The following is a 13,022-nucleotide window of genomic DNA, read 5'->3' as shown; positions in this document are numbered from 1 at the left end:
TCATTGAATAATCAAACTCCTAATAATGGCAGCTTCAGGACTATTAGCATCAATGGTTGCCAACAATTGAGAGAGTCGGTCGCTTAGATCATCCACCTCTTTGTGCAAGTTCCTTATGTAGTTGCATGTCTCCTGTAACACCTTTGGAGCTGAAACCTACATACACACATATATATGTAAACTATAAGCATATCTGCATCGCATGTACAGAAATAGTTGAAGGTTAGAACCCTCATCTAGAAAAAGAAAATTTTGAATGTAGATGAATTAAGGAGATGAAATTTAAAATTTGAAATTTGAGTAGACATAATAAGAACAATTTAAATGGAAAATGTGTGATATAGGCAATAATGAGAATAATCAACTTAATTACAAACATATGTCTCTTATCCTAATGCAACATAATCATTTGATCATGTCTTAAAATTCATGTAATTGGATATTTTAATATGATTCAACAGTATTGAGAGAGAGAGAGACAGAGGGCAGGGAGGAGGGGGTGGGGATCTTGGCCTTTTCTTGATATACTTACCTAATTGTGCAATAATGTTTAGAATTATCATATCATTGTAGAGAACCCAATCTTAAAAAATAGACGATGAATATGATTTTAGATGGCTTATGCTTAAAGTTATGTAGTTAGGATTAGGTTGTGTGATTTTAAAGTCATTAAACTAGTATTTTAAGTGGAGCAATCGAATTATGTGTTTTACTAACATATGTGATAAAAAAAATAATAATAATAAAAAAGTATCACAAAATCACTGTAAAAAAATTATGACAAGAAAAATTAGACTTACCTTTTAGGATAATCATTTCTTGTAAGTATGAAATTTTGCACCCTAACTATATAAGCATATCTTAAAATTCATATAATTAGTGATTTTAATATGATTCTCTTTTCTTTTCCTTTTTATTTTTTATTTTTTGATCCTGAATTTTAATATGATTATGTTGAGAACATGGTCAAGATGCGCTACGTGTGAATTCTTTTGACATAACATGAGTTGGCACCCACTCCATGGACCAACCATATACGCGACTGTAATAAAGACCCTTAACCTCATGTGTACTTTCTTGTTGCCTACGGTCAAAAATTACATAACTACATATATGGTAAATGATCAATATAAAAAAGAATAATAACCAATTAATATACATTAATATGTGTTTAAGAAGATAAATGGTATATATATATTTTTTTTAAATAGTATTAATATACATTTGTATGTTTAATATTACTGTATTTACAAGAAATAAAAGAAAATGAAATTACATCCCAATCAGGAAAAAAAAAATTACACAAATATAAAAGGATACAAGTCACACTGCACTCTCACAATTTTCACTTACGCCCCCATCGCACCCCCACATGTTTTTGTAATTTTTTTTTTTTTTTTTTTGTGTGTCTATACTACTGTTTTGAAATTGCTCCATAAAAGAATTTTAACTCTAAGACACGCATATATATATATATATATATATAAATACACGCACGTACAAACACTAAAACACATGCATACACAAACTTGTATATACATTTAGAGAGAGAGAGAGAGAGAGAGAGGAGAGAGAGCGAACCTTGTTGGCGCGCCGGTTGCGAATCTCGGGAAGAAGTTGTTGTAACTTGGAGACAAGATCAACGATCTGATCATCTGTGATCCTCGAAGTCCCACCTGAGGACTGCCTTGATCTTCTGCTAGACATAGTTTGTTTGCAATATAGGGAGTATTTGGCTGTGTCAAAAATTGACCCTATGTAGTTTAATATGGAGAGAAAGGAATCTTCACTGGCTTGTAGGAAGAAAGAAGAACTAGTGTTAGATATGGAATGACATGAAAAAATGATAATTAAGAGAGAGAAATATAAAGAGGAAGGACCACAAGAAGAGAAGAGAGAGAGAGGGGAGGGGGAAGAGAGAAAGAGAGAGTACATAACGTAGACAGTGATGTTGGATGTGAAGAAGACAATTGCATGGGAGAAAGCAGTGGACTACACTTGTTATGTTTGTGTGAGAGAGAGAGAGAGGGAGAAGCATAACTTCTTTTTTCCTGTGTGCTCCCAAGTTGGGGTTAGATTTGAAGTGAGAGTGTTTGTTCGAGTGATAGCAAAGTGGGCCTTCGTGTATTTCTTTCAATATACATGACCATGTGATCATTGGGTACTAGTTAACTTCTTCTCCCAATTTAAACAAAATACTATGGGGAATGGTAACAACATTTTTTATACGATGAAGTTGGTCAATGAAAAATGGTAATAAATTTTAAAAGATAGGCAGAGTAGTAAAGATTTTTGAAAAAATATTTAAGATGAGAAATATATATATATATATATATATAATTAGAATGAGACTGGATAGATATGCAAATTTTTCTGCTGTCTCATCAAGGCAAGAAAACAACATGGAGTGAAGAGGTGCGGGACGCTTTCTCATCCGTAGTCTAAAAAAATAAATATTAAATATAACGATTATATCATCTGGCAGTATCACAAAATGAGACATATCATAAAATATATAATTTCACTCAAATTACTTTATCTATATATTTATGTGGTTAATTCTTTGCTACTTTTTGATCCCCAAATGAGAATATGCCAAATTGGCTTCGGATGTCAATTAATTTCATATGTGCAAATTGCATGGACTTTAGACTAGTCATAAATCTAGATCACATGTCATGTTGTTCCTTGTTGTACACAATGACAGTTGAAATCGCAACTGGCACTTTCACATAATAAATTACCCACAACAACAAATCTAACACCATATATTAATATTATTCTGTTTGTCGTAAACATGATCTAATAATATAACATTTCATGATTATGTTGTATTATACAAACCCTAAACATGCATTAAAACAGCGACAACACTATTACCTGTCGAAGCTTCGTCACCAAATAAGAAATCTCTCAGCAATTTTACAATTCTAACTGCCTAAAAAATTTTTGTTTTTAAAAAACATGGGTATGAATCCCATAATGTGTGGGGTTCAAGTGTTAGATAATGTCTCAATGGAACCACATAATTAAATGTGGTGTTATCATTTATAAGAAGCCTACAATTTAAGTGATTCAATTTAGTTAATAGGCTTAAGGGTATATATGTGTTATGGACCTAATGTGTAGATACTAGTTGTATAATTTCTATTTCTATGAGGGGCAGAAATAGAAATTAAAACATATTGGTTAAAGTTGGTTTTCATTACCTTTCAGTTTTAAAACCAATAATAATAATGGTTAATTTATTAGTTTTTATTACCTTTCAGTTATGAAACTAATGGTTAATTTATTAGTTTTTATTACCTTTCAGTTATGAAACCAATAATGGTTAATTTATTGGTTTTCATTACCTTTCAGTTATGAAAACCAATTACAACCTTTAAAAGGTTATGGTCCCTATTCCTTCCCAAGAGTGAAAAAAACAAGAATACTGTTTTGTTTTCTAAATCCTCTCAAGGAGAAACATAAGGCACATAAGGGAAAGGATTAGAAGGCTCTAACAAAGTCAATATTAAGGTTTTATTGACAATCAGACGCTTCCGTTTAACCGTTCATCAATGGATTCAGGTATGTCATTTTGTCTTGATCTCTTGATAATACACATGGTAAATGATCCGAAACATGAAGTTCTGAAATTTATGTTAACAAGTGGTATCAGAGCGGTTATATCATGTGTATTGTCAGAATTGATATGCTTTATTCATTCTATTTAGTTTCCTAGAATCAGATTCTGAATTTTCTTATGGATGTAAATTCTGTTTTTTCCTATTTTGTTCTGTGAAAATGGCAATCTGTTTTCTGGAATTGTAAAATGATTCGGTGGGCAGTTTTTTTTTATATATGTATATATATATAATTGGGATTGCTGCAGATTATATAACATATACGGGGTAACAAATTTAGAAATCTTTAAATTTAATGTAATTTCATACAACGTCTACAGAAATTTAATTTTCTAACATTCTCAATATAAGTCAATTCAAACAAGATGTCACAAAAGTGATCTCTCTTGTCTTGATTGTTTTATATGGAATGTTTTGAAGTTCATGTCTGTGTATCTCATGCGGGTATTTATCAGTCCAAAGACATGATTAATACTTGGCAGAATTACACACACATTTTGTGGTGATAAACATGTGCCAATTGTCAAGGAAACCTAATGTGAATAATAAATCCATCAAAAGATAGATTTGTTATTTGACATAACTTATTGTCAATGTTTGATCATTACAACAAGAATACCACTTACAGTTAATATCACTGCCCAAAGGCTTGGTATTAATGTTGTGCTAGGTATCTTGAGATGTTGTCATTAAATTAATTTATTTAGAGATTATCTGTTTGGTAACTTAATGTGAGCATAATTATTTATTCCTTTTATTTACGGGGTTACAAGTTTTATGATCCCACAAATAGGTCAATATTTGAGACGGGAATTGCAACATTTTTTGAGGATGTTGAGTTTGGGGGGAGAAATCCAGTTAGAGATATTGTCTTTGAGGAGGAAGCAGGAGTAATCCCACTTCCTACTACTTTTGACCAATCACAGGTTCCTATTCCTATACCTGTCATTGCTCGAGAAGTAATTTCGGATCCTCAACCAGACAATGTTGTTCAAGATAATATAGTTCAAACCCCCATTCAAGATGAGGTAATTGTTCCTGAGGAACAAACTCTACAACCTCAACCTCAAGAATCTGTGCCATTAAGGCGATCCACCAGAGAAAGGAGATTTGCATTTTCAGATGATTATATTGTATATCTCCAGGAACATGAGGTAAAAAATGGAATGTCGAAAGATGATCCAATCAACTTTCGTCAAGCCATGGAAAGTTCCAACTCTCATAAGTGGATAGAAGCCATGAATGAAGAATATAAGTCTATGCAAGACAATAAAGTTTGGGAACTTGTCTCATTACCAGTTGGTGCGAAACCCGTAGGTTGTAAATGGATATTTAAAACCAAAAGGGATTCAAATGGTAATGTGGAGAGGTATAAGGCACGTCTTGTAGCCAAAGGCTTTACTCAAAAAGAAGGAATTGACTTTAAAGAAACTTTCTCTCCAGTTTCTTCGAAAGATTCTTTTAGGACAATTATGGCGCTTGTTGCATATTTTGATCTTGAGTTGCATCAGATGGATGTCAAAACAGCTTTTCTTAATGGTGACATTAAAGAAACAATTTATATGGTGCAGCCAGAAAACTTTGTGTCAGGAGACCCAAAGAATATGGTTTGCAAATTGACTAAATCCATCTATGGACTCAAACAAGCTTCTCGTCAGTGGTACTTCAAATTTCATCAAGTTCTCACTTCGTATGGTTTTGAAACTAACGTTGTTGATGAATGTGTGTATCACAAGTTCAGTGGGAGTAAACACATATTTTTGGTTTTATATGTTGACGACATATTGCTTGCCACAAACGATATAAACTTATTGCATGACACCAAGAGATTTCTATCTAAGAATTTTGAAATGAAAGATCTTGGTGATGCTTCCTTTGTATTAGGAATCGAAATACTCCGAGATCGTTCTCGAGGTATTCTGGGATTATCACAAAGGAGCTATATAGAAAAAATACTCATTAGATTTGGCATGCAAAATTGTAAATCAGGTGAAACCCCGGTTGCTAAGGGAGACAAGTTTAGTCTCAGCCAATGCCCGAAGAACAGTCTTGAAATTCAAGAAATGCAGAAGATTCCTTATGCCTCGGCTGTAGGGAGTCTAATGTATGCTCAAGTATGTACGCGTCCGGATATTGCGTTTATAGTTGGCATGTTAGGCAGATATTTAAGTAATCCTGGCATGGATCATTGGAAAGCAGTCAAGCGTGTTATGCGATATTTACAGAGAACAAAGGAATATATGCTCACATATAGGAGATCAGATAAGTTAGAGGTCATTGGATATTCCGACTCCGATTTTGCTGGATGCCAAGACAGTAGGAAATCCACATCAGGCTATATTTATCTGTTAGCTGGCGGAGCAATTTCTTGGAGGTCTGCAAAGCAGACGCTCATAGCTTCATCCACCATGGCTGCAGAATTTGTAGCATGTTATGAGGCATCAAACCAAGGGATATGGCTGCGGAATTTTGTCACTGGGTTGCGTATTTTGGAAGGCACTGATAGACCACTTAAGATATATTGTGACAATAAGTCTGCAGTTTTATATTCCAATAACAACAGGAGCTCGACAAAATCAAAGCATATTGATATCAAGTTCCTAGTTGTAAAAGAAAGAGTGCAGAGTGGACAGATTTCCATAGAGCACATTGGGACAAACTCCATGATAGCAGATCCACTTACGAAGGGACTACCACCCAAGGTCTTTCATGAGCACACTGCTCATATGGGTGTTGTTCTATTTGAGAACATTCTGGTTTAGTGGGAGTTTGTATTTATATTACTGCTTTATGTCAGCCTTGAGTTTTATCTATGTAATTAGATTAATTTCTGCAGAAATGAGGTATTCAGTTTATTACACTCTGTTACGTACTGTGAAGTATTGATCTTAATAAAGTTAAGTAGGACCAGTTGGAAATAGGCATGTACGGATCACATCACATGTAATTTCCATGCTACGCATCCATGATTGATCTATGTCATTTAGCTGTATTCGTATACGTGACCATTGGTGGGTCGAGTTACGATTAATGTAACGAAAACCGCTTTGATCCTATATTAATATAGTTAATGGACAAGATTGTTTGGATACCCTCAAGTTATGATAACAAATTTCTGAGCTCACTAAAGTTAAGCACATTTTTCAGGATACATATGTGGTCCAGTGGGAGATTGTTAGATAATGTCTCAATGGGACCACATAATTAAATGTGGTGTTATCATTTATAAGAAGCCTACAATTTAAGTGATTCAATTTAGTTAATAGGCTTAAGGGTATATATGTGTTATGGACCTAATGTGTAGATACTAGTTGTATAATTTCTATTTCTATGAGGGGCAGAAATAGAAATTAAAACATATTGGTTAAAGTTGGTTTTCATTACCTTTCAGTTTTAAAACCAATAATAATAATGGTTAATTTATTAGTTTTTATTACCTTTCAGTTATGAAACTAATGGTTAATTTATTAGTTTTTATTACCTTTCAGTTATGAAACCAATAATGGTTAATTTATTGGTTTTCATTACCTTTCAGTTATGAAAACCAATTACAACCTTTAAAAGGTTATGGTCCCTATTCCTTCCCAAGAGTGAAAAAAACAAGAATACTGTTTTGTTTTCTAAATCCTCTCAAGGAGAAACATAAGGCACATAAGGGAAAGGATTAGAAGGCTCTAACAAAGTCAATATTAAGGTTTTATTGACAATCAGACGCTTCCGTTTAACCGTTCATCAATGGATTCAGGTATGTCATTTTGTCTTGATCTCTTGATAATACACATGGTAAATGATCCGAAACATGAAGTTCTGAAATTTATGTTAACATCAAGATCATGTTCTTTTATGTTATCCCACATGGGTTATATATATATATATATATATATTTAAATTTCATCTATACATTTCATGTTTTGAGTATTTTTAATTTTAGGTATCTCTTGTTATTATTTAAGGATGCAAATTGAGTGGACACAATCTAAACTACTGAAGTCTAAATTGCAAAATTTTAAGATTTGAATTGCAGAATTTAAAATTTGATCAAAACTTTGGTTAAATTTTTCTGACCCGAATCAAATTCAAAATTTTAGCTCAAATTCTCATAATTCAAACAACCCAACTTTTAAGTATAATATTAATATAATAAACATGAAATATACATATAAAATACTAATTAACTTTTCATTAGATTAAACCATCTTGCAATGTAATATATTTTATTGTTTGGTAGGCATACCTGAACAAATTTTCTTATTATGTTCTATATTTGTAATTTTATGAGATATTTTTTATAAAAACAAATTCAATACATTAATTTAGGACAAAAAGTTTTTTTTTTTTTTGGGGGGGGGGGGGGGGGGGTGGGTATTGAATTTTGGTAAATCTCAAAAAAAATGGAGCAAAAATTGAGTTTGGGCTTATGCAAGTAAGTTCAAGCTACAAATCAAGTTGGACCAAATTTTAATAAATCTTTGAGAAATTAGGATAAATTAATTTACGTGAAGTGTTTTTGAAATTTAAAAAAAATACAATTTGTTTTATATTTTTGATGTAATTATACTATTTTTTTTTTTTTTGTAAAACTAAAATAGATAAAATTAATACATATGGTGTTTAGATACTGAAATAAACAAAATAAATATACATTTAAAAAAATAATATTATCAAATTTTTAAAAAAGTGAATGTAATTTATCTAAAAAAAATTATTTTAATATATAATATATTTTGTGAGTGTGGTGACTTTGGAAAAATTAATAATGTATAGGGTGGAGTCACAAACTCAAATAATTGTGTGTAATTTCCTCCGTGGCAGGGACATGACCACGAGAGTGTCACAACCATCACTGACTTAAGAATCTCCCATGTCACGTGCCTTGCCAGACAGGGCACGTGTCGTGTCCAAAATCTGGTACATTTATATGGGAAAGAGACTTTCCTATTAATAAGAGAGAGAGGCAATGTAATTAAAACCCCCATCCATTTGTCTCTCTCGACCATTATCATGTGAGGTTTTGAAATTTCAGGACCCCACTTAGGGATGTCAAAATACTCAATTCAATTATATTTATTTTAATTTAATTTTAAAAGAAAAGATTTGAGGAAATATTAAAAGGGGTAAAATTAATTTCTAATATATAACTAGATAAGTCAAAATTGTTAAGATTAGACTAAAATATGAAATTGTATCACAAAATTAGTTATATTTGAAATTATAAATTTGCACACAAAACCTAAAATTATCTGACCCATTATCATACCCTAATTGATATGACTGAGACATTCACTTAGGTTTCTTTTGACAAAGAGATTAAAAGTAGTTTTTTGGGATTCACCTCCTCTCCAGTCCTTTACAATCCGACACCCTCTAGCCATATCTACTAAATGGAGACGCGTGACGACAATAGATCCGACGAGTGAGAAGGGAGCCATATCTTTGAAGCTCAAGAGACAAACAAAATGACGCTAATTTTTGTCATTTTGGCCAAATAGAGTGTAAGTAACTGGAACCCTTCATATACACTCTTTTTCTGTAGACCAGATCGAAAACTGAACCCCCTCTCTCTCTCTCTCTCTCTCTCTAGAAGTCCTAAGTCCCCAAATCTCCTCCAATAACAACCAAGAAAAGGACAGATTTTTTTGTTTTCTTTGTTTTTTTTTTTTTTTTATATATATATAAACCCTCTCCATTCCCCATGATTATGAAACAAGTTGTTTGATGGGTAGGCATTTCAATAAGGTTTTTTTTTTTTTAAATTTTATAACTATCCGTTTACGTTTAATCCCCATGAAGAAATCTGTGTGATTATGAAACAAGCTATTTGGTGGGTAGGCATTTCAGTAATTTTTTTTTGTTTTTGTTTTTGGTGTTATAACTGTCCACGCCATGATGAAAACCTGTGTGACTATGAAACAAGTTGTTTAGTGGTAGGCATTTCAATAAGTTTATGTTTTTTATTTTTATAAATCCTCTCTATTTAATCACCATGATAAAAACCTGTGTGATTATGAAAATAGACTTGTTGAAATGTGTTGTGATTTTGAAAAATGTTATTTAAATTGAAAAATGTGTGATTCTGTCTATACTCACATTTTGCATTACAAGTGTATGATAAAATGTCCCAATGAAATACTTTATGATTTTGAAAAATGAATTGTGTGTGATGAAATGCCTATTGACTGGGGAACTTAGTACTTATGCCTCTGTGAAATGCTTATGACTGAATATTAGAGTCCTCCATTTTCCATTTTCTTGGTTTCTTTTTCATTCTATGGGCAATTTGACATTATTAATATAGAGAGATTCTCCATCCTTAGTAGTGTGAAAAACCGAATATACAAATCAAGTAAATAATTAAATAATAATAATATTACGTTCTCAAAATATTTTGGTGGTGAATCCTAAAGTGTAAATTAAATATTTGGAAGGTCTTTTAATTAATTTTTAAACCTAAATAAATTTATAGTAAAAGTCTTTAATTTAGATGTAAGATTTATTATTTAAAAAATAAATAAATAAATTTAAGTGTCAAATTAGTAAGCATATTTTGATCTAATAATATTTATATTTTAATGGAGATAAAAATTAAAATAATATAAAGAGATAGTAAATTAGAGCCTTTTGGTTAGATACATATGTATATAAGGATAACAAAAACTCTAACTCTTGTTATAATTGTTTTCCACAACACTAGATGCCCTAGCAGCCGTGGGTTATGAAGGAAAGTGAGGGATGATTCAATCATCAAGATTATTGTTGTAGCCAAGAAGGAGAACTTTGTGTGTGTTGTGCCTTGTGGCCTCTTAGATTTTCTTCTCTTCTTTCTTTGTTCTTTGTCCTTATTCTATTGCTGTATAATTCATTGATGGAGAAGTTGTAGGTGTATATATTTTGTGTCTATATATATATATATACTGTTAAGAAATCTGAGGAGTTAAATTCATGTAAAAAGAATAGGTATTATTCTTAGTTCAAAAATTCTGTACATAATCACGAACTTTAAAAATCAAGAAACCATATCAAACGAATGAATTTTTTTTACAGTAGATCAATTACATATTGAATTGCATATATGAATTTTTTCATAATTTTTGGGAGTCAAAATCCATATAAACTGATGTGTTCAAATCTGTCCAGAAAACTGGTTTAAACAGTAAATTCGGGAGTGTTGTTCTCTTTGGGTATAAATCCAAAAATTATCAAATGAGCGTCATTAGAACCGGTTACAAGTCTAGTTTCGTACCTTTTTGGCCTTGCATTGATTGCTCATGTATACTAAGAGAACCATTAATTTCTTTAAAGTGCTGCAGAAAATAACCTATTTAGATATAATTAATTGTAGATAATTATTTTGATAAGCAAATCAAGTGAAACCATTTGGGTTTGAAACTCAGGATATATTAGTTGATATCTGGAGGGTTTTAGAATTTTTTGAACAACGTGGAGTGGGTTTTTAATTTTCAAAGTTAGCGAATAGATTGAAAAAACTTATTTAAAACTCTATTTTATCTCAAAGTCACTTTTAGTTAAGTTTCGATCGGAACCCATGTCTTGGGTGATTTTAGACCTTGAAGAACATGAACTTAGGTAATATTTAAGAGTAACGGTGAGTTGAATTGAGTTGTGTTAGTGCGCTTTAGTTTGGGGTTACTTAGTTCTTATTCTTTAATATTTTTAAATTAGTAGTGACATGTAGTTTTCATACTTGGTTCAGGGCACCAGTTGGACTTTCATACTCTATTCGAGGATTATATTATTTCATTTTCAGGTGAGTAGTTTCATGCTACATATTTTTATAAATGTTCCCCTATCCTGAACTGTTGAAAAATTAAATTATTGTTTCAGGATTAAACTGTTTTGATAAATTATTATATTATCAATAGAATCAAATTATTTCTGAAACATATGTGAACTTGGCATACTGTAAACTATTTTTTTTTGGTCTCATGTTTATAATGATGAACTACCATGTTTTGCGAAACTGATGTGTATTGATTATTGGGACCATCTGTGTATTTAGTCCAGGAAAATTATTCCACTGTATGTGGTGACTCTAGCCACTAGGGAACAGATCCAGGTTAGACCGTAATGACTCTAGTGCTCAACGATTGTAAGGAAAAGACCTAGGTTAAGCTAGGTGACCTTCAATCGGGTCGTCTTAGAGAAAAGGCCCAGGTTACCACCCTGAGGATGACTTTTAGTTCGGTATTGGATCCAACGGGGCTTATAGCTTTGAGAACTGTGTGGCATATTATTTGTTATTTTTTGGTACCCAGAAAATTATTGGTGTTCATGTTGTAATCTGTTTTAAGTGAAAAATATCATTTATCATGTTCTTGAGAGACATGAGTATTTTAACTGTTGAACTGTGAAACTTTCTTTTTGAAACAGATTGTCTTTACCAAACTGTATGTCAATCTAGTTTCTATGACATATATCTTATTTTGGAATTGAACCTTGTTTTCAAAACTGTATTTACTATCCATGTTGCTACTCACTAAGCTATCAGCTGACTTAGTTGTTTATCATTTCCAGGCGTTAGAAGGACTTAAAGTGGACTCATGGCATAGTGGGGACTCAATTGCATGGACCTGTAGGACATTCATTTATTTTGTTTTAGATTGTCATGTCAAGGTTGTGCATATTTATTTTTATTTTTATTGAGGTTCATTTAGGATTATTTTGATATGTGGACTGTTTATATCCCATATGTTTGGATGGTATTGATTACGGTTGGTTTTGCCGTTTATACTTGTGGTATGTCACTGGATTGAGTTTGGTTATTTATTATTGGACTATTGTTTAGTTGTTTAATGTGATTATGGATTCATATTTAGGCTTACGTGTGCCTTGGGCTAAGGCCCTGGGGGCCACGGCCGGTTATGCCTAGGTTTAGGGTGTGACAAGTAGGGTCCTCCATTTCTAAGTAGAGCATTAATTTACACATTGACATTGTTTTTTTTTTATATACTAATTATTTGATAAAATGCTACTAGTAGGAGTAACATGTCAATGGCTTACACCTCCATTAGTTTAAGCAACAATGTTCGCCTTTTCGAAAATCGAAGTTGCAAATGTGGGGAGGAATGAAGATGAGAGGAGGAATGATTCTAAAAGAAACAAGGAAGCTTTGGATAAATTGGAGCAAAGATTAGAGCTGCTTGAGGCAAACCAAGGAGCAATGAAATTGCTTTCAATGACAAGCATAGTGTGTGTTGGTTTTAACATGCTAATGGTGTTAATTTGTTTAATGTTCAAGTGAATGTTGTAAACTTATACATTTGGTTTTGGAATGGACGGATGGTTTTATAGAATGGTTGACGAATGAATGAACGAACCACTGTTATTAGTCACTCTAAACTTTATATACATATATATATATATATATCTAAAATTTAT

The 13,022-nt window shown here is 32.0% G+C and overlaps 1 protein-coding gene and 1 long non-coding RNA gene across 2 annotated transcripts; one reads left to right on the top strand and one right to left on the bottom strand.

The window, feature by feature from the left end:
- On the bottom strand, positions 1 to 1,707 carry LOC114296400 (transcription factor PRE6). The gene is made up of 2 exons (XM_028240690.2): positions 1,582 to 1,707; positions 1 to 156 (listed from the first exon to the last, which is right to left on the bottom strand). The coding sequence occupies exons 1-2, from the start codon at positions 1,705 to 1,707 to the stop codon at positions 1 to 3; spliced, it is 282 nt and encodes a 93-aa protein (XP_028096491.2).
- A 7,198-nt stretch (positions 1,708 to 8,905) lies between these two features.
- Positions 8,906 to 12,605, top strand: LOC114296402 (uncharacterized). Its single transcript, XR_003641184.2, has 3 exons — positions 8,906 to 9,118; positions 11,338 to 11,391; positions 12,159 to 12,605. It is a non-coding gene; the product is annotated as an uncharacterized LOC114296402 (long non-coding RNA).
- Positions 12,606 to 13,022: the final 417 nt, after the last annotated feature.

The sequence above is a fragment of the Camellia sinensis genome, chromosome 4 (genome assembly GCF_055761805.1).
Source record: "Camellia sinensis isolate YWXY chromosome 4, ASM5576180v1, whole genome shotgun sequence".
NCBI lineage: Eukaryota > Viridiplantae > Streptophyta > Magnoliopsida > Ericales > Theaceae > Camellia > Camellia sinensis.
Note: the sequence above shows the minus strand (reverse complement) of the source record. Positions and strands in the feature narration are given on the sequence as shown.

Bases quoted from the DNA above. Each gene is read 5' to 3' on its own strand.
- LOC114296400 (XM_028240690.2), bottom strand. From the start codon at position 1,707: ATGTCTAGCAGAAGATCAAGGCAGTCCTCAGGTGGGACTTCGAGGATC. The intron at 157-1,581 runs GTTCGCTCTCTC...GTGTGTATGTAG, and splicing joins GCAACCGGCGCGCCAACAAG to GTTTCAGCTCCAAAGGTGTT.